This window comes from Colletotrichum acutatum (assembly GCF_030867785.1).
Source record: "Colletotrichum acutatum strain CBS 112980 chromosome Unknown BDZ83scaffold_5, whole genome shotgun sequence".
Classification (NCBI taxonomy): domain Eukaryota; kingdom Fungi; phylum Ascomycota; class Sordariomycetes; order Glomerellales; family Glomerellaceae; genus Colletotrichum; species Colletotrichum acutatum.
Window position 1 is genome coordinate 146264 of NW_026848999.1, and position 20839 is coordinate 167102.

At 53.1% G+C, this 20839-nt stretch overlaps 4 protein-coding genes across 4 annotated transcripts; 1 reads left to right on the forward strand and 3 right to left on the reverse strand.

Moving 5' to 3' along the window:
• Positions 1-801: 801 nt before the first annotated feature.
• On the reverse strand, positions 802-4443 carry BDZ83DRAFT_600375 (DEAD/DEAH box helicase). Its single transcript, XM_060507029.1, has 11 exons — positions 3711-4443; positions 3396-3661; positions 3162-3344; positions 2629-3103; positions 2588-2589; positions 2417-2520; positions 2137-2364; positions 1639-2082; positions 1364-1591; positions 1202-1306; positions 802-1148 (listed from the first exon to the last, which is right to left on the reverse strand). Exons 1-11 carry the CDS (start codon positions 4213-4215, stop codon positions 1049-1051), a joined length of 2640 nt encoding a protein of 879 aa, XP_060370777.1. The 5' UTR covers positions 4216-4443; the 3' UTR covers positions 802-1048.
• Positions 4444-9939: 5496 nt separating this feature from the next.
• On the reverse strand, positions 9940-10440 carry BDZ83DRAFT_646621 (uncharacterized protein; the record flags this gene model as incomplete). Its single annotated transcript, XM_060509988.1, has 2 exons — positions 9940-10289; positions 10356-10440. 2 exons carry the CDS (start codon positions 10438-10440, stop codon positions 9940-9942), a joined length of 435 nt encoding a protein of 144 aa, XP_060370778.1.
• Positions 10441-11700: 1260 nt separating this feature from the next.
• On the forward strand, positions 11701-17159 carry BDZ83DRAFT_332888 (uncharacterized protein). Its single transcript, XM_060502426.1, has 5 exons — positions 11701-12637; positions 12759-13242; positions 13300-15157; positions 15213-15609; positions 15666-17159. The coding sequence occupies exons 1-5, from the start codon at positions 11839-11841 to the stop codon at positions 17078-17080; spliced, it is 4953 nt and encodes a 1650-aa protein (XP_060370779.1). The 5' UTR covers positions 11701-11838; the 3' UTR covers positions 17081-17159.
• A 308-nt stretch (positions 17160-17467) lies between these two features.
• BDZ83DRAFT_747051 (cytidine deaminase-like protein) lies at positions 17468-18201 on the reverse strand (the record flags this gene model as incomplete). Its single annotated transcript, XM_060513369.1, has 5 exons — positions 17468-17492; positions 17570-17741; positions 17804-17897; positions 17985-18071; positions 18130-18201. 5 exons carry the CDS (start codon positions 18199-18201, stop codon positions 17468-17470), a joined length of 450 nt encoding a protein of 149 aa, XP_060370780.1.
• Positions 18202-20839: the final 2638 nt, after the last annotated feature.

Sequence of the window (20839 nt, forward strand, 5' to 3'; positions counted from 1 at the left end):
CGGATAAGACCCTTTCGGGACAGAGTCAGTTTCTTTGCTTTTCACGTCTCCCCTGCTGTGTAACTCGCGCATGAACGGTTATGTTGTCGCATAGAAGAATCGATTGCATGTCAGGTGTCACCCAGGATTTGCAGTGGGTTTGCCATTCCTAGGTATTCCTCGATCGGTTGTGGCTCTATTTCTCTAGCGAACATTCCCGGGAATGCCACCCACCTCGGTCTGCTTCCCATGCACTCCGTCGCCGTGGGTGTCTAGGACCTAGGTCATTCATGGTGTGGGTGCCTGCCTGGACCTATGCGCAGCTCCGGAACGGGACGCAGGCAAATGCAGCACCGTACTGCGAGTGCCATGTGATGAGCCAGAGTTGCGTTTGGTTGTCTTGCACCGTTGCACCCTTTTTTCCGTGTTGGTTGCTGTCGGTCTACGGCTTTGTTCCAAAATCGCGGCTAGTCAGACCACTGAGAAGCCACGGGAGCCCAGAGTAGCGGTGGGAGCGGACCTCCATCACACGCACTTCGCGTTAATATCCGGCCCTGCGAATGCGGTGGGAGGGGCTACCATCCGATGCAATGCAGGTTGGGCATCTTCGTCACCAATTATTGGCGGATGTGCGGCGGCATGCATGCGCATCTATTGCGGGAGGTAGTAAAAAGAGCCTATGAGCACCATAGCCAACTGCCCGGGTACGATGTACCAGCTTCGTAACGGCCGCGGTGCTACCAAGCTGCGAATAAAGAGCGTGCTGTCGGCCGCTCCAACCGTTGCCAACGACCTCCGACATGTTGGTCATTCTTCCTCGTAGACTTCCTGTTGCATTTGAATACCTGTACGCACGCATCGTCAGCTGCTGTGCCAGCCCGGCTTACATTCCACCAACGGCGCCGATATGTCTCTCGGTTTGACTTACGCCACAGTCGGTTGGCCGAGTCCGAGATGACTCTGGCCTTGGCCATGAGTTTTTCTTCGTATTTGATGCTTTCCTGCTCCTTGATGCGCAGTTTACTTGGTTGAGCCTGCCTAGCAATGAGTTCGTTATCAATCTTGAGCTTCATCGCCTGCTTACCTGCATTAGAATTGGCAGGAGCTCATTGGGATCAGCATTTGCAATGGCTGCAATGCTGCGAAAGCCGTTCTCCCAAAAGACTCTTCTGCTCCACAAGGTTAGACGATATTCCGATGGATTCCCGGTCGCGTAACTCACGCTGTCCGGCTCTTCACAAAAGTAATCTTTGCCAAGGCGAGCAGGTCGGCTTTTGCCCCAGCTCTTAAACGGTCTGAAAAGTGATCTAAGGCAGCAGACATAACGCTGGCCGACGCGATTAGTGATTGATCTACTACCAGCGTAGCAAGTAGTTCGACTTACCCCCAATCCATGTATTCGCAGAATTTGATCATTCCAGCCGCAAACCCATTGCAAGATTGGGATAGGGTTTGAACAGCACCTCGCGGGACATCGTACTTTCGCGCCACAACGTGGATGGGCATCTCGTTACACAGGTCTCGTAATTGAAAGGCCATGTAAAACCGACGGTGTACACGAAGTATCTCTTTCTCCTCGGCAGTCGTTTCTTTGAGTGCACTACCCTGCGCCCTGATCACAGTTAGCGACATCGGAAAAAAGGGTCCAGGGGTACCTACAGCCGGTTGATCACAGCACGCTTGAGCCCAAGGAAACCGAGAACTCTATGTCCACTTTCATCCATATTGTCCATCTCGTTCCTGAAAACCTGCCAGTTGATGCTGATGCCAGAGTCCTGGACAGGTGTAAAAGTGTAAAGGATGTGCATCTCTCCATCCATAACAAATGCTTGAAGCGCCCTTTCCAGTTCCTTGTGGATGAAGACACCATCGTCAGGATCCAATGCAGAGGCTACGATGGCCCTTCCAAGTTTCGTCGGTTGGTAGTTCTCGCAGTCGTCCACGGACACGAAGCCCATGTTCGTCAGATTTCCGAGGCTGACCTCGACGCAGTCTTGGAGGGAATCCAGAGGCCCAGAGTGGCTTAACAAAGTCTTTGTTATGTACTCGTTCAGCGCATCTCGGCTCGTTGCTAATCGTATAGCAATGACTTCCAAAAGGGCCCTGAGTACTGTTAGCACAATTAATGTTACTGCGCGTCTACGCCGAATCTCTGACCTTTGGATTCGCTTTCTGTCCGTCATCAACCCACTTGTGATTTGCGGCATCTCAGCGTGCATCAAGTCGACAACCTGCTCAAGATCATCCTTTCGGCAGCACAGGTAGGTTTCCCCAACTTCGTCTTTTCCCTTGCGACCGGCACGTCCACGCATCTGTCTGAGCATCGATGGCCCAACAAAATCTCTTCCCATACGAGCATTGTGAAGAATTACTCGTCGTGCCGGCCTCAAAGCTGTCAGCAAATCAACCCACGACTGGGAAACACCACTAGACTTACAAGTTTATGCCAGCTGCTAAGCTGCATGTCGCTACACAAACTTTGAGTGTCCCGGCATCGTATGCATTGGCGATTATGTCTCGTTCTTCAGTGGTAAGACCAGCCTGTGACGTTTAGCTACTGATTCGATGACACAACATCTAGCGCAAACTGACATCTGAATATGATTGTATTAGTTGCTAAGCTTGTAAGAGCTCCGCGGTTGGACTTACGGTGAAATGCAACACCCATAGGTACCGTCTCTTCCAGGACAGGATCAATACCCGTCCCGAGACTACGCAACTCGGCCATGAGTTCACCTCTCTTCTCAACTAGGCCAGGGTCGAGTTCGTCTAAAGTCGGCATGACTTTGGCAATCCAACGGGCGTCTGCTTCACAGCCGTAACGACTGCTGGCGAAGACTAAGGCTCCGTAGCCAGCCTTAGCAGTCTCGCTAGCAAGTGAAACAACAGCGTTGAGCACGGGATCTTGAAATTCCTTGTGGCCGGAAGGCTCGATACGTCTTGTGGCTCTTGATCCCGTCTTTTGAGTGGCTGTATTAAGGTTCTTGGCCGTCTTCAGCAGCTCACTTGTCGTTGTCGCTGGATACACATTGCCCTCGTACACGAGATGTTCTTCGATCGGTACTGGGCGATAGCGCGTTTCATACGAATGAGCTCCTAGCCATGTGGCCAAGAGACTGATGTTCTAACATGTCGTGTTAGAATATGCTATGACTGAAGCCCTACAACAAGATCGCACCCACAGACATTGTAGCGCTCATGCCGATGATTTGCACCGGCTGAGGCAGGCTGAGCAACTTTGTGCCCATCAACTCCATCAGATACCCGCGATGGTCATCGTCGATCATATGAAGTTCGTCGAGGACAACTGACTTTAAATGCTTAATGGTGCAATCATCTATCGCCGTATTGACAAGTGCGTTGGCCTGTTGGGTCAAAGTTAGCCAATTCCAAGGCGTAGACCGCATTTTTCCCACCTTCTCTATGGTGCACACGCCAATGTCAAAGTCGGACCAAGTAGGTTTAATTTTGCTTCCCCCGAAGAACCCAATGACCCTGATCGTGTCTTCATCTGCTCGCCGCCTCCAGATGCGTTTCTCGTCGTCAATCTCATCCTTGGGTTTCATCACGCCCTGGACGATGTTTCGAAGCCAACGGACCTTTTCCTGTACGAGGGCGACATAGGGTAGAACCAAAAGAGCCTTGGCGTTCTTTTCCTCGAGAACTCTCTTCAGCATCAAAACTGTCGTCTAGTCAGTCTTGTGTCAGCCAGGAGGGGTGGACGAACTTGCCGTCAGCCACGAGGGATTTTCCACCTCCGGTCGGAGCACCATAAACGAGGTTTCCTTCGCCAGCGAGAAGCCCCGGTCCGCGGAGACATGCTTTTTGCCATGGGTACATTATTTTGATACCTAGGCTGTAGAAGTTTCGGACCAAGGAACGAGGCAGTCCATAATACGGATGGGCAAGAGCGAGCAACGGATCTGAGGATGACGAAGGCGTGGACTGGAATTCTCTTCGCTGTGTGTATTCAGATGGACCTTGAGTAGCCGCCGGGCTCAATGAGATGATCGGGCTAGCTGTAAGCTTTGGGGGCCCAGGAGGTAAACTTGATGCTCTCTGCACTACCGAGGTGTGACGAGGCAAGATTGTTGGTTTCGGCGCAGTGGGATGGGCAGACTCAGCACGAGGTCTTTTCTGCCCAGCAATTGTAGTTGTCACGGTGTGATATGCCCGGCCTTGCTCTTCGGCAACCTCGACGGATGTTTTGTGCCAGATGCCGTTATTGGTGGCCATTGTGAAGCAAGGTATTACCAAATGTCAGAATGCATCAAATTTGCAATTGGAGCCAGAATCCAAGGCAGCAAAAGGAAGAGCAGATAAGTGAAATGGAACGGGTCCCAGCATCAGACTTGAATGTTGTTGTGCATGGGATTGCACCAGCAGGCAGCTACCTCTTGTTGGTGATGCAACAATTGCTACTAAAAATTGGGGAAACCGCGTCCTGCAGAACGTGTGGAAGGCAACAGCAGGGATGACCCGCTTCCGCTGGGCCACGCGAAATCATGTGTTGAGGTGTGGTGGTGCATTGGGTTGGTTACCTCAGCATAAGCACTGTGATGGAAGACGATCGGTGTGTACTATACCACCTCATGTGCCGCCCGAAATTTAACCACCAGGTGGAAGTCGAGCTTCTGGATTCGGCCGGCTGACGGAGTCGCAAGTACGTACTCTGCCCCGGCCAGACCGCCCCCACTCGAGGCCGAGCCACACTTCACACACCCCGTTTGGTGGAGTACCCCTGGCGACCTGCCACCTGCGTGGCTGACTACCTACTCCTTAGACCAGACGTAGCACTGACCTTCCATCGCTGTTGCGGAAATGTTGGAATCGGGGCCGACTAGGTAGTCAGGGACTGGACTAGATAACCTTGAGCCGATGGGGGCTGCGGGCTGCCCCCAGGTGAGATTTAGATTTTGAGGGGAGACCAAGTTCGCTTGGCGCTGAGGGGCGCTTGTCTGAGCTGTAAGAGAAGAGACCGGACGGGATGGGATCGGGGGGGAAGAAGTCTAGGTAGTCTCCGTTCGACGGACATTGGCATTGGAAGAGACAAGAACCCGCTGTCGAAAATACAAAGGATAGGGCGGGACAGAACAGCCTCTCAGCGTGCGTTGGGGGCAGGGGGATCCGGTTCCTTTGTAAGAGGCAGCAGACAGGTGGCCAGCAGCAACCATCAGGAACCCGAACTACACCGCACAACAATTCGCGTGAGCAGAAGGATGATCCAGGCTCCAGAGCAAGTAGTATTGGAGCATTGGAACCATACGGTAAGGATTATACAAAGTAAAGGTAAGGTAGGGAATGGAAAGTATCGGGGTGGTCCCCAAGGCCTGGCTTTGGTGAGGAACAAGGCCCTGTCACGACGCAGGGATCATCAATTTGCCCCACACATTCCTTAACGCTCCGTCATGGCCTGCCACCACCAGTGATCACGACCCCATCTGTTTCCCAATGACGAAGATGGTCAGCCAGAACGGCTCCCCTCCTTCGATGACCAAAACTGGTCGCCGACGTAGAGTGAGGCTATTCGTCAACCCCATGGATACAGTGAGCTAGAGCCTGTCTCTATCGGCAGCTCAATGGCTGCATCGAAGCTTGTCACCTTGGTCAAGCCTATCCCACGTCTTGGCCTTCATCTTGCAACTTTTCCCAAATCGATACAGCTAGTTGCATCCGTACAGCCAGTAGCAGGCTATCTACTACCCGTACACCAGCCAGAACATACCTTGTGCGTGTCACGCTTGGAGCACCAGATTCGAGGGCAGATATATGCTGCGTAGGGAGTAATTCCGGCACAGGCCCTGCCAGGTTTGAGGCACAAAATTGACAATTCCAGTCGCGGCGTCGATGACTCGGCGCAGGGCAAGTGGTTATTGGTCCGACCGGGGGAGCAGTCGCCTCGTGTGCCTTGGTGCGCTACCTTTGGCAGTGAAGTGAAGGTCGAATCTTCGTTATAAAAATGTCGCGCTCTCCCGCTGCCTAAGTTGCACACGCAGTATTTTTCTTAGGTTCCATTCGATGAAACGAGTCGGGGTTCAAGGCAGCGCATGACTTGGAGGCCGGTAGAATAGGAGTGATTGGAAATGGCCGGGAATGCGCTTGTTGCTGGCCAGCGATCGGCCCCTGGCAACATGTGGCATGTGGTGCCCTTCCTTTTTTCCTCTCTTGTGCTGCGTGCCGGACCAACCGACAAATGCGGTCAATCTCATCTGGTTTTTCTGACGTCCCCCGTCTGCCGCTGGTGGGCTTCTGCACCACCGATCGCGAAAGCCATTGCGTTCAAAATAATATCCAGTCGACAGAAGCATTCCGGGGAGCCCTCATGATCTCGATCGTTCCAATCCTTTCCATCTTATATGTCCCCTTGAGAGCACTCGTGAAAAGCTGCGCGTGTTGCTGAAACGTAGGCGCTAGATTGACTCGTGGACGAACTGGTTGAACTTCCGAGCAAGGAAGCAGCCACACGTAGCTAAGGGTGAGATTCAATAACGTGGACGTTGCTAATAACCCCAGCAAAGGGAATGGCTGGATATCCCCATCGCTAGAGAGAGAGCATTTCGATGGCGACAAAGGGGGCGAATGGATTTTAGGCCCGTAAGAAGAAAGACGTGGCTCGTTCGTCGTTCGGCTCCAGGGCTGCACAATCCAGGCTCAAAATGGAGCCAGCTGCTTATACGCCTTGTGGGTGTCCACGCCCGTCGTCGATTGCACACCACGGAGAACTCCTCACCTCATTAGTCGCGCTCGCCGAGGCTGGCCCCCCGTTTGTTTCGCGCGATGCGGTCGCTGCCGCCGATGGCTTGCGGCGCGGTCGTGGCCCAAGCTGTGGGAGCACCAACTTCACTCAGCAGTACCTGTGCTGGAGACAGACATTTCTGCCCTTTTGTTTCCCTCATCAGATCAAACTGATTTGAGGGCCCTGACACCGGATTGTGCAAAGCCTTCAAAACAAATGTCTTGGAAAGAAGAGAACGTGAGGGAAGGTTCCTCCATGTCTCTCATCATCGTTAGGATAAGGTACGTTCAAGTTGTCTTAGGTAAGGTAGGTAGTGCCGCAACTCCTGGAATGGTGGAGGAAAGATACGTACCTCTTAGTCGTCTGCCAGCGGTCCCTTGCGGCTCCACTCCGACGTCCAAGTTGGTACGTATCCGTTGGGATACATGTCCATGTACTCCGTACCTTGCCTGTCTCTCCACGACGCCTTAAACCTCAGCGCGCTGAGTCTCTGTGCCAGGAGGGAATGGGTCGAGCTGGCTCGTGGTTTGAACTTTGAAACACATCGTAGTATTGTTTGCGCTGATGTGTCTTCAAACCGGACGGTCGCCAGAAACGTCAACAGGATATTGCACTCGCCTAAGAACAAGTCCCGGGATTGCGGGAGCGGGAACCAGTGTGCCTCGATCTCATCTGTACTCCTCAAGTACTCTGTGTGGTGGTGCGCGCGCCTTGCCTCGGAAGCTGGGCGGCCAACGGTCGGCATCTGACTGTTCTGTTGATGCAGCGCTCGCTCTGCTGGTTGAAACCATCGCTCTTTACCTCGCATTGTTCCTCAGAGACGGGAAACTTGGGTGAATGGTTTGGGCGAGCCATTTCATACGGAAACCTTTACAGTGTTCTGTCAGTAGTAGCAGACGGTACCTAACTCATAGTGTAGGTTTCAGAAGGAGCTAGAGACCGATGCAAACATGGTCGAGGCCCCAGGCTGATCTGCCACCAACGACGTGCCGTGTTCGCACAGCTCACGTGTAAGGATACAGTTCGGTTGACTCCGCCGAACAGAAATTATCAGGAAGATATTGACGATGTGGAAATGCATCCATAAGAAGCATTAGCGGTGTCTTGACTTGGCTGTGTTTACAACCAGTGCTGGGACTAGTAATTGACAGAAAGCCACATTGCATGCCAGGCGAACTGATACACGATGGGATTGTCAGCCGAGAGGTGATGTTCAGGTTAAGAAAAGGGTGAGGGTGGCAAAGGATGGGTGCTCAAAACCGACAGCGGGGGGGCATTGGAAGCGTTGCCGTGATAACCTCCGGAATTTGTTACCCCCATGTCGTGCATATAAGTTTGACAGGGCTTTGATGCACATAACCAAGCTCAGTGCGAAAATCGTAGTAGGGAATGGCGGATCATTACGGTCGGTCTATTGTCCGAAGTCATGCTATGACTGATTGGAAAGGGCAAGAAAATTGATTAACGGGGGGTAAGAAAAAGAGTACCAAGGGAAGACAGCACACGTATGAAGTTGGGTGTCATTAACGAGGCACCGTCCCATCCGGTTGGTGTGCAGGACCAGTTGAGCCAGAAGTGACCACCTCATGCGGCCACCGTTTTGTGGAGAAGACAGCCTTCCAATGTAGGGCGACGATCGGCCAGCCTGGAGCGATATGCGAATACAGACTTAAGTGGCTAGGAAAGCAGAAGTAGGGCCGGTTGAATGGGCGCCTACTTGAAAAGAGAGGGAAAACGCAGGCGCCAGACGGTGAGAGCAGGAGGTGCTGGTGATTTGATATTGGGGTGGGCGACCAAGAGCCACTGAGTATCCCAGGAGGTGGGATGAAAATGGAACCGACACACATGGATGATGACGGGGGTATGGACGACATCTCGTGGGCACATCCCTACGTGGTAGGGAGCCCTTCGTTTCCACAGGGTTGGACAAGCCAGGGTGCAACGAACCCAGGAAGGGCATCGAAGGAAGAAGCAGGCGAGTCGTTGACCTGTCGAACATAAGCCGCAGCCTTCAATCCGCAAGCAACAATTTAGAGACGCGGCGACTGCAAAAGTCAATGCTGTCGGTCCCTGCAAAGGCATGATCGCTTTCGCCCGGGTTCGCATCTGCATTCCTCTGCAGTGCTCTTTGTCACCATATGAGGAGCATGAAAGATATCGCGGTGGTTCTTCGAATCAAGACGATCAAGACGGTGATCAAGGTTTGACTGGATGATGCCGGACGATGTTTGAGGCGTAAACTGAGCGATGTGACATGAGAGTTGAGGAGGAAAGACTGTCGATATTCTGGCCGGATTCAAAAGGCAGGCGCGACTGGGGATGAGAATAAAGCAGGAAAGCAGGAAGGGGAAGTGGTTGGCTGGGAAAGGCGAGCGATGTCAAAACTGCAAGGGAAAGTGCCAAAACAGATGACGAGATGGAGGGACAGGCAGGATGGACATGGTACTGCTAGGTAGCAATTGTGTGGTAAAAAAAAGACAGACAGCCAAAAAGTGACTTTCTCGCACCTTGCCATGAAATGCCCAGGCAGTCGCCTCGTGCCACGCTGCGATGCGTGTCTGCCAAAGTACTCGTACTTCCATGCCAAGTACTGTGTGCGTAGAACCCCGACCCATACCCAGACCCAACGAGCCAGCTAGCCCCGGCCGGCCGGCTCTCTGAACGTCAACGTCGTTACCTCGACTTGGTCGCGAGCGAAACCAATTGAATAGACTGATAGCTCGCATCCGATGAGGTCAAGTCGCTGGCGCTATTTGATGGCACAAGGTGCGAGATGTAATTTATTCAGAATTGATTCGGCAAGTCGGATAGCAAGAGATGTGGTCGGGGCAAGGTATCTGATGTCCGATGAAGGCAGGGTAGCGTATGCACGGAGAACGGGTACCAGCCAAGGTACGTCGATACCTTAGCTACCAAGCGAGCGAGCGAGTGAGCGGGACACGGAGAGAAAGAGACATGGCTATTTTGCTAGTGTACTTAGACAGGGACAGGAGACGACGGAGACCATAAGAAGAGAGAGTGAGAGTGAGAGGGCGCACGCGCGGAGGGACAGACGTCGCCTCATGCAGGTCTTGGGCATCGTCCACACACACTTTCGCTTCCGTTCTCACTCCCAATCTGTTTCCATATCTCTTTCTCTTTCTGTGGGATATTTCCTTGACGGCCTTTCCCTGAAGGTGCCGCACTCAATCGACGGAATCTCTCGTCTCTTTCCCCTCCTTCCCTCAAGCACGTACATTTTCGCGCGCCTCTGCGGACGCGAATGAGTATAAAGTAGGACTTGCCTTGACTGTGTTCGGGGCTAGACCCTTCGAACCGATCGAAGGAACAGAACGAAGAACAAGAACCGCAGCAAAAGTACGGTGACGATCTGATAGAAGGCAACGGGTAGTGAGATGGACGGGGGGCGTGCGGTTGGATTCTGCGGCGTTGGCAAGCCTGTGATGAGGTGTGAGGTCGCCGGGCCCTTGCCCGGTCTTTGGTGCGAGAGTGATGACTGCGGGAGCGGGTACAGAGGTACAGAGTGGATCCGTCTGTATCATGCAGGTCGTGGAGACGTATCGATACCCTCTGGCTACGCATACTTTGTGTGTAGCCACGAGTAGCATTCCCCGACCTGCAGCAGATCGATACCTCTCACCTCCCACGCAGCCCCATTCATCCGCAAGAGAAAAAAAAAAAAGAGCGAGGGGGCCTGCCGCTGCTGCTTTCTCTCGCTCCTGCATCTGTTGCTGCTGTTGCTTCTTTCCTGCTCCCGCTGCCGCCCTGCTGGCCCAGACGGGACTGGAGGAGGCATTACTCTAGCTTACCTTAGCATTGGTCTGTCGGTACGCAGGTACGTATCCGTACATTTCCAGATTTCCATATGGCACACACACACACGCACTCTCTCTCCCTCCCCCCCCCATTCTCCCATATTAATACCTACTACTTGTCCCATCAAAGTCCCTTGGCCCTTGCCCCGTGTGTGTGAGAGTACCTTTCCATAGATTAGCTGGGGAGAGCTACATACCCACCCGACTTCATTGCGGTGCGGCAGTAGGAGCCATCCATCGTAGCAGTCTCCGTAGCGGCAGCCCAGATTAATGGATGAGGCAAGACAAGGCAAGTCGCAAAGCCAGGTTAAGGTAAGGTAGGAAGAGCAGGTAGGCCAATCTATCGGTAGGCAAGTGGATGAGGTAGAGGCGGATCAGGTGCAGGTCCGTCGGTGCTTGGTGCTTTTGCTTTGCTTTGCTCTGTGGTTGCTGGTCCTGGACATGGACCTGGACCTGGACGGGACTTGGTGCCATGCCGGCGCTGCTATGAAAGGTACACCGTACACCTACACACCTCAGAGCAAAAGGCAGGTACGGGGTCGGTCGACCTTCTTCGACGTTTCTTACCATTTTGCCTTCCGCTTGTCTGGACCTGGACCCATCTTCTTCTTCCCGTCTCCTTCCTTCCTTTCCACATCGCTTCCTCCCTGGCCCATCTTGACCACCTTCACAAACACGCTCGATTTCGGCTCTCTAGCTGGCTCCATTGCTTCCATTCTCCCTGGTCGCGCGGATCTTTCGAACCTTCCTCGTCTGTTTCCTACCTACTGGGGTCCCAGCTTCTCACTCGCCCTTTCCTTTTCCATCGTCTCGTCTCTCACACTCACATTCTCATTCTCATTCATCTACACTACCACACCTCACTCACCTCACTTCACCTCACCTCACCCATCACCACCACCACCGCCCACCACGCTCAAACCCAGACGCACATTTCTACTTCTCCCACATTCACAATCCAGATTCCACACTCAACCGCGCGTCACCACCTCGACGCGCCTTCTCCCCGCGGCTTCCTTTTCTGGCCGATAGAGCTCCAAGCCTTTTACATATATCGTTCCTCCACAACTCGGCACTGTCACCCACACATATCCATCTTCATCTCATGGGTTGCGTCTGGCTCACGGCCGCCTGCCTCACCGGATAAGCAGACTTCGGGTCCCATCTGGCTCAGCGTATGGATCGGAGCCTCCGCCGCCTTGCAGACGAACTTCACCCTGTCGGCCCTCTTGCATCTCATCACCCGCGGGAAGGGCCCCGACATATTTCATCTCACCTCCCGCCAACGCGCAGGTAGCCACCGCCATCATGGCACAGAAAAACCAAACCGCCAGCAGTTCTGACGACCAATCTGCCAGCGCCACACCATCTGCACAAGACGCCTCGGATTCCACGCAGCCTGCCACTTCGGGCGCGTCGACATCCAAAGCAACATCTGCCGCCCAGAAATCACATCAGACTGAGCTGGACGCCGCCCTTCGCAACGCTCAACCCACGATCAAGTCATCTGCCATGGGCCTGGACCAGTCTTCAAAGGACGCTGCCGCCTTCGAAGCTGCGAACCCTTATGGGACGCGGTCACGAAACCGCACTGGCTCATCGCGCCCAAACTACGCCGAGGACAAGGATCTCGATGTCGACATGTATGATTACGCCCCAGAGAAGAAGGATCAAGAGTCCAAGAAATCGGCGCGTCACAGTAATGTGTCGGCCGCGTCCATCCAGGAGAACGCGCGACCCAACGGCTCAACCCGCAAGGCCCTGCCATCTGACGACACAAAGTCGACCGTCCCTCAGAACGGAGCAAAGGACGTGCAGCCAGCAAATTCCACCCCGACCACGCAAACACCGGCTTCGACGAACTCCACGCAACCCTCAAAAAAGCGCAAGGCTGCTTCACACGCTGCAGCTGCGACTTCTCAACAGGCTCATGCTTCTGCGACTGCCTCATCGTCTGGCGCCAGCACAGGGGCATCACGAAAAACGGCGTCGGGTCCTTACGCTAGCTCTTACGCAGAGACGAACATGCTCAGTTTCGAGAACTCCGGTGCAGTTCCCAGAGATGGAAAGTTGGTGGCGGATGACGGTACCGTACTAGCACCCAATGGTAAGACAGCAACAAACCACACACGCACCTTCACGTACCCTCACTCATCATCCTTGCGCCCCGTCCCAATTTTTTCCCTCCTTCTTCCTGTAGAGGATTGTTCGCTGATCTAGATTCACAGACAATGTCTATCTCGTGTGTGAGCCTCCGGGCGAGCCATACTACCTGGGTCGCATCATGGAGTTTCTCCACATGCAGAATAACAGCAAAAAGCCGGTGGATGCACTTCGCATCAATTGGTTCTACAGACCCAAGGATATCGGCAAGAAGGTCAATGACACCCGACTAGTGTTTGCGACGATGCATTCCGATATCAGTCCTTTGACAGCCTTGCGTGGTAAGTGCCACATCCTGCACAAGGCGGAAATTCCCAACATGGACGAATACCGAAAAATCTCGGACAATTTCTGGTACGAAAAATTGTACGACCGCTACATCCAGAAAAATTACGATCTGATCCCTACGTCGACAATCGTGAACGTGCCTGAGAGGGTGAAAAAAGTGCTAGACGAACGCTGGAAATTCGTTATTGTGGAGCAGGGCCGCGGAAAAGAGTTCACTAGTGCGGTGAAGTCCTGCAAGCGATGCAGCGGCTATTGTGCAAGGTTAGTCCACCCACGCAGCAGTCTCATGGAGAGTTGGGGTCACTAACAGCATTACAGCAATGACTCGGTCGACTGTGCTGTGTGTAAGAAGACATACCACATGAACTGTGTCAGGCCGCCCCTGCTCAAGAAACCCTCCAGAGGCTTCGCTTGGTCCTGCGCTGCTTGTAGTCGCGCACAGGAGCGCAAATTGGAGGCTCGGCATACTCCTAACCCAAACAGTCTCAAGGAAAATGCAGGCGATGCTGATGATGAGGACTTGTACGACGACGAGGACGATGAGATGCAAATCGACACCGAACGGACGAGTCCTGCCGAGGACGACGACGCCCATCGTACTGGCACTGCAGAGCAAATCTACCAAGCCAGCCTGTGGCCTTGGCGCTACCTTGGAATGCATTGCAGGCCCGAAGATGCCCTCGACTACGATGATCGAATTTACCCCCGCGCAAGCACTCGCATAGGTCCCAAACATCAAGCACCTGTCCTTCCTTGGCCAGGCCAGCCTGTACAGTATCAAAAGCCTCTGGAGCTCAAGAGGACGGGGAAGAAGGGGCCTGGACTATCGAAAGAAGCACTTGCCGCCTTGGAGGCTGAGAAGATCCGACGTGAGAAACGTCCTAAGTGGGTTCAAGATGAACCTGCAGGTTATGTGGCGAGAGGAGAAGACGACGACCCCGACGACCCGAACGCCACAGCTACACGTATTTGGTTGCCTCCCCCAGCAAGCGAGAAGAATGCGGGGTGGGAAGCCAAGCTCGACCGGTACATGAAAAAGGCGGAAGAGTTGACGGCCAAGTTTGGTCTGGCGAAAAACTCGACCAACTTTCACGATATTGCTTTGGCAACGTACTATAGCAGTGATTTCGATGAAGATCGCGCACTGAAGGCGCTCTCGGAAGTGAACAAGTCGACTTTCAAGGAACCCGACCTGACGGCCACGGAACAGAAGAGGTTCGAGGAAGGTGTCAGCAAGTACGGATCCGAGCTTTATCTCGTCAAGCGACACGTCAAGACTCTTTCGCCCGGACAGATCGTGCGATACTACTACAACTGGAAGAAAACCCCGCAAGGCAAACAGATTTGGGGGAATTTCCAGAACAGAAAAAGCAAGAAGGAAGCCAAGAAGGCTGAGGTTGCCGCAAGCAAGTTGCAGGACGATATCGCCGATGATGCAGACGACTCTGCGTTCGATTGCGACAAGGCGGCAAGCAAGAAGAAGAGCTTCGTGTGCAAGTTCTGCCACACTAAATATTCTAGGCAATGGAGGCGAGCTCCTAATGCATCGGGAACACCTGTCAGCGAGGGCAAGACTTCCACTAAGGACAAAGGCCAGTACATCAATGCTCTTTGTCGCAGATGTGCGGAGCTCTGGCGGCGCTATGGCATTCAATGGGAAGAAATGGACGAGGTCGCCAAAAAGATCGCTCAAGCAGGTGGTCGAGCCTGGAAGAAAAGACAGGACGAGGAGCTGCTCAAAGAGCTTGAGGCAGCCAAGGAAATGCATACCTACTGGAACACCCCTCCGCCAGTCATCGCTCCAGATCCGGTTGTGGCAGTTTCAGCGGCACCTTCGAGCGAACCTCCGCGGAAGAAGCTCAAGGGATCAGCCCCAGAGAGAGACTCGGAGTCGCTCGCCTCAGACTCAGCTCCTGCTGCCGCTCCACCGAAGAAGAAGGAAAAGGCGGTCGAGAAAGAGAAACCAGCGCCTCCACCAGTTCCAGAAATCCCGAAGCCCAAGACTATGCCTTGCGCAATTTGCAACCAGTTGGAGCCCTTGGGAGATCAGCATCTGTCGTGTAAGGAATGCAGACTGACAGTCCACCGCAATTGTTATGGAGTTGTCGACAATAGGCACCCCGGCAAATGGACCTGCGATATGTGCGCCAATGACAAGAGCCCACAGGTTTCGATTGTAAGTTGTTTACCGTCCTTGACTAACATCATTTCATATGCTGACTTCTGGACAGCAATACAAGTGTGTCTTGTGCCCGATTGAATATACGGAGCATGACTTCGTTGAGCAGCCCAAGATCTCCACTTCCAAGAAGAAATCAGAGAAGGAAAAGGAGCGCGAGAAAGTGGAACGAGAGCAGGCACAAAAGGCTGCCGACTATTACAAGAAAAAGCAGGAGGATGCCAACCGCCCAGTCAACCCCAGGGAGCCTTTGAAACGGACCGCAGACAACAACTGGGTCCATGTCACCTGTGCTGTCTGGACACCCGAAGTCAAGTTTGGCAATGCTAAGGCATTGAGTCCATCTGAGGGCATTCCTTCTATCCCTCGTGCCAGGTACGATGAGGTTTGCTTGGCCTGCAACCACAAAGGCGGTGCTTGCATTACTTGCCATTATTGTCGAGACCCTCGTAAGTATTGCTCATTCAACTTTCTGGATGCCTACTAATCGCTATTCTATTCACAGTTCATGTTGAATGCGCTCGCCAAAAGGGTTATCTCCTCGGCTTTGACATCACTCCTGTAAAGGGGTCTCGCCGTGATCAGTTTAACCTCGTCACCATTAATGGCGAAACTGGTGTCATGTCGGCCACAGTCTGGTGCAAGGAGCACGTTCCAACAAAGAGCGTTATCCATCAGATGCACGATATTGTTGACGAGGATGGCCTCACTGCTCTACAGTACTATGTGCAGAGCTACAAGCAGGCAGATCTCACCTTGACTGGCACTGTCAGAAAGGCCAACCTGATGACGAATGCTGCAAAGATGGGAGGTGTTCCTGTGACGCCAAGCACTCGGCGAGCATCAACCACCACTGCACCTTCTAACGTTGTTACTCAGAGTGTGAACAACGAAACTCCGAGCACCCACCAAGCTGGAGAGAAGATATGCATTACCTGTGGCATCGACGTCGCTCTCAGATGGTGGCCTATCGAGAACTCCGATGAGCGGGAACTCACCAATGGTCACTACGGAAGCCTTGGCTCAGAGGCTCAGAAGTTTGTCGAGCAGAGAAAGTTCCAGTGTCACAAGTGCCGCAAATTGAAGAGGAAGCCGGTTCCCCATGTACCCAAAGAACCATCTCCAGTCATCGAGGCTGCTGCGAGATTGGTGCCACCTCCACCTTTACCGGTTGTTCCTGCACACCACGCTCTTGCGGCACCTCCTCCGCCCTTGAGGAGCCCACCAACGACCGGCCCAGAGGCCAGAGCTCGAAGCCTCTCTTCGTATGCCTGGGTTGCTCCGGCACCTCCTCCACCGCCGCCTGCCTCCCAGCCTGCGGCTCCACATCCGGCGCCTGTGCCTGTGCCACCGCCAGTTCAGGCTGCTGCCGCACCACCACCGCCAAACCCGCCTCCAGCTCCTCACCAAGCTCCGGGTCCCTATGGCCCTCCTCCGGCACCAAGATACGAGTGGAACAGTCGCCCACCTCCACGTCATGGATCGCCACCACAGCGTCCTATTTTCCAGCCGTTGGCTAACCTACGTCCTCCGCCAATGATTCCAATGTCGATGGCCCCTACACCACCATCTGGTCCCAATGGACATATGGGCCAGCCTGCGCATCACGGAATGCCGCCTTCGCCGCTAATGGCGGGGCCCATGTCTCATGGATCCCATGGTCCACACGCACCGCCCTACGTGCATCCTTATCGGCAACCTCCTCACGGGTCACCTCACGGCTTACCAAATGGGGGGCCCCAACCTAGAGGCCCCGATGCGTTCGCCCAGGGACTTCTACCGCAGCGTTCACCATACGGCAGCCCTCCAGCTCATGATGCCGGAGGTCCGCTGAGGACACCTGGCATGCGCCCTTCTAACGAGCCGCCTCGACCTGCAGGAGCGAGCACCAGTCCTTCTCTACGCAACTTGCTCTCTTGAGAGACTCCGGCATGCTCCTTTCATTTTGCGACTTTGGGGAGTTTTGGAAGATGGTTTGTGGTACAAGGAATGATTGAAGTCTTGAGCTGGAGAGCGGCAAATTCCGCCCCGCTAGTGTAGATTATGCATTTCGTTCAAGCGCGAAAGAAAAACTTGTGTCAAGGTACAGGCTCATTGTCTTGTGATAGCAACTGGCCGCACGGGGGAGGCCGGTGGAACGGGATGGGTTTCTCGTGCCAAGGGCAGTTGCTAGATGTCCTAGTGTTGAATAAAACAAGTTCTCGAGTAAAGCTGTAGCTCAAGGCTCTTGTAGCCAACATGGTGTGTGTGATACGTTGTCGAACGCTTGCTCCCTATGCATGAGCTGTCCGCCTTTAGCTATTTACTTCACTCCTCCCCAATATCCTCGTTCCTGGCTTGGTCAGTAATTCCCCAGGGATGATCTAGCCGCAACATGTGTTGTCCGTTGTCAGGGGGAATCTTTCTTACCAGACTTCAGGCTTTTCAGCGATAAATTTGTCCATGAGAGCCTTGCACTCTGCGTTGTCGACGACGACGACTTCCACGCCGCGCTGCTTGAGGTACTCCTCGCCGCCGAGGAACGTCTTGTTCTCGCCGATGACGACGCGGGAGATGCCGTAGAGCAGACAGGCTCCGGTGCCTAGTGATAGGGGTTGAGAGGCGATCCCGGCGTTCAGAGAGGAGGGAGGGAGGGGAACTAACACATGTCGCATGGGGAAAGGGTCGTGTACATTGTGCTGCCCTTGTATGCCTTTCCGGGCAGGCGTCCCGAGTTGAAGAGGGCGTCGGTCTCGCCCTAGTATTGGAAAGCTGCATGTTAGTATATGATGTGATTGTGCGGTTTGGATGAAGAGGGGTCAGTTGGAGGGCTGTTTTGACTCACATGGTGAATTGCCGAACCCATCTGGACGCGGCGGTTGTGGCCGCGGCCGAGGAGCTTGCCGTCTGCGGAGATGAGGGCGGCTCCGATCTGGGGTTGGATTAGGGGTTTGCATCTTTTCCTCCGGATGGTAATGAGCTTAACGTACCGGGACGCCGCCCTCTGAGGCGCCGGTCTTGGCCTCCTCGATTGCGATGGCCAGACCTTCTGCGTCGTTCATATTGCTGTTCGTTGGGAAACTGGGTGGCAAGGTTGTTAGTTGAGAGTTGGATTGATAGAAGCGGGGGCGGGGTTACTACAGACTTGTTTGGTATTGGAGGGGAGAGGTCTCACGTTTGGGATGGGATTGATTAGGATGCGAGTATGCCGCAACTTTTGCTCAGGATAGCAGGATAATAGTGTCCAGTACCAAGAGAGGCTAGAGCTGTGTTGCTGAGTGTGTTTTTGAGTACGATGGAGACTTGTGACGGCGGAGATAGGAGTGGCGTATGAGATGGGTTGATCTGGGGGGATCCTTATCGGTGTACTCCACTTGGTGATGATGGATTACGAAAATCATCAGATTGACGGGGCATAAGAGCTCTCTAAAATGTGAGATGGGTTTAATTGACCTCAATGCCTTGAAGAGGACGTGGACTCGTTGTGTCGAGGACTTGCTACAGGGGTTAGGGTTGGACGTGTGTTTGTGATTTAGCTCCAACGTGGGACAACCGGTTGTCATCATGTTTTCACGTGCGAGTGGTAGACATATCAATTAGCGATTACGTAGTCGCTTGATGGAATAATGTTGACATAGAACCCATAATAGTCTAGCTTCGCAAATTGGACATGACCTCTCTTGATCTCCTTGATCTCCTTGATCTGTCTTCACTCTCTGCTTATATTAAAGAGGCTCTTTGGCCCATAGGTGCGAGTTCATCGAAATCTCGGGATTCTACCACACTGAGTTCGCTCCATGGCGAGTATGATTCCTACAAACTTCAATGGTGGATATGAGTCTCTCTCATTTCTCCTGCGCGCGCTGAAACATTCGCAAAATGCTTCAAGGGACATCGGGTTGGGAAAAGTTGGAGCCTCCAGCCAAAGGCTGGACACGTCTCTTGTTGAACAAATTGTGCCAAACTCATTCCGAATGACCGGCTTCGTCAAATCAGTCATGTTAGATGGTAGACTCGCTATACGACTAGGGTGGTAAGATGGTTTGAAATTAGTTCTCAAAGCCCACTTGGCCGATGAGGCTATTCCAATCCCGATTTTCACGTCTTTCGAAACCAACCACCTTAAGAAAGGGATTTGTAACAACAAAAATCAAATCGACTGGTCATGTCAATAAGACTGAAAAGGTATACGATTGATCCCACGACAAAGAGCTTTCCAAACATGATGACCGTAGAAGGCATTTACGGAGGTCTCACTTCAGCCTCGCACGAGAGTATTGCTTTGACGCGTCCGCCTCACAACAAACCGTCAAGCTTGTCAACGAGGAAATGCGAAATCAGGCAACAATGAGATTGTTCCAACTCATAGTGTGAAATGTAGACTCTAGGGTGGCTGTGGCAAAGAGAACGACACTGGAACCTAACGGAAGAGCAGAAGCAGGAGAGCAGAGATGACGCAGAGCTTCAATGAACACACTGCAATACTTAGCACTGGACTTCTGACATCGTATCTTATGGAACGATGCTGGATAGAGCGCTTAACTCATAAGAGAATAAGGCAGAACCTTTCTGGAAGAGGCCGAGATTGACTCTACTCATACGCAATGTTCCCCAAGGGCGCTCAGATGGTACATGCAGCAAACCAATTCAAGCAAAAGTGATGCCTGGCTGCATCACCATGTCCACTCAAACCGTGTCCCTCTGCACCGCTGAGAATCTGAATCGTACACTGTCATCTACACAGACCACGATATTACTCGAGCCAACCTATTCACGTAAGGACCGAAAACCAGACGATTGCACGGCAGATGGGTCGCTGTAGCGTGTTGCTAGCTGTTCCGACCATGGCATCGGTCGAACTATCGGACGACACAGCAACGGGTAAGCAAGACCACAATCTGGACCAAGCATGTTTTGTAACTACAGATGGCTGCATAGGAATCACAAAAAAAAGTCTGATCTGAAGACGACACAAGGCAAGATGAGAGACAAGGAAGTGGCTAAGGGTGCAAACATATCTTGGGGTTGCGCAAGATGTATAAGAGACTGATGAAGCACTCAGAAGCGATCTGATGGAGGTTGAACAAGTAAAAAGGGTTGAGAAAGACCAGCACGCTTGCGAGAAGAAGCTGGTGAACAAGTTCCGAGACCGAGTGAGGTCCCTGATCCTGTCCCGAGGCTCACGATGAGTCGTTAGATGGGTGGAGCAGGCCCGTTGGGATCAGCAGATTACATACGACGGCAATGTTACTTTAGATCAATCTTTCCCGAAGCTTGCATCGGCGTTTATCCAAAGTAAACTCGTATATCCAAATTTTGGTGGAGCCCCGTTTCGAGATCATCCCAAGGAGGGAGATGGCCGAAGATCAGCCAGATCCACGTGATGGTGCAGGTGATCGGATGCTTTTTTTTGCAACTTTCATAACCACAGCTTTCTCCAAGGCGGGCATCCTGGGTGAATTGAATTTCGTGACTTTTTCTCACAGAAGAATTGACTGACTGTCATCATCGGGCTTAGAAATCAAGGTTTTGTGAAAACGTGCCTTGGTATCTTATGTAAGAAACTTTGGGGGTAAGGTTTCGACAGGAAGGCAACGTCTCGCCTTTCCGGGTCAGATTGTCTGCTCCTGACCTCGTTCCTGCTCGGCCAAGCACCCAAAAATGCTGTGAAGCCCCTCCTCCTTCTCCGCTGCGCGGGCA

What these genes read in the sequence shown, in the direction of transcription:
- BDZ83DRAFT_600375 (XM_060507029.1), bottom strand. Translation starts at nt 4,215, where the DNA reads ATGGCCACCAATAACGGCATCTGGCACAAAACATCCGTCGAGGTTGCC. An exon ending in GCATGAGCGCTACAATGTCT is followed by an intron (nt 3,104 to 3,161) that starts GTGGGTGCGATC and finishes ACGACATGTTAG; the next exon opens with AACATCAGTCTCTTGGCCAC. An exon ending in GACAGAAAGCGAATCCAAAG is followed by an intron (nt 2,083 to 2,136) that starts GTCAGAGATTCG and finishes AACAGTACTCAG; the next exon opens with GGCCCTTTTGGAAGTCATTG.
- BDZ83DRAFT_332888 (XM_060502426.1), top strand. Translation starts at nt 11,839, where the DNA reads ATGGCACAGAAAAACCAAACCGCCAGCAGTTCTGACGACCAATCTGCC. An exon ending in TACCGTACTAGCACCCAATG is followed by an intron (nt 12,638 to 12,758) that starts GTAAGACAGCAA and finishes CTAGATTCACAG; the next exon opens with ACAATGTCTATCTCGTGTGT. An exon ending in AGAGCCCACAGGTTTCGATT is followed by an intron (nt 15,158 to 15,212) that starts GTAAGTTGTTTA and finishes ACTTCTGGACAG; the next exon opens with CAATACAAGTGTGTCTTGTG.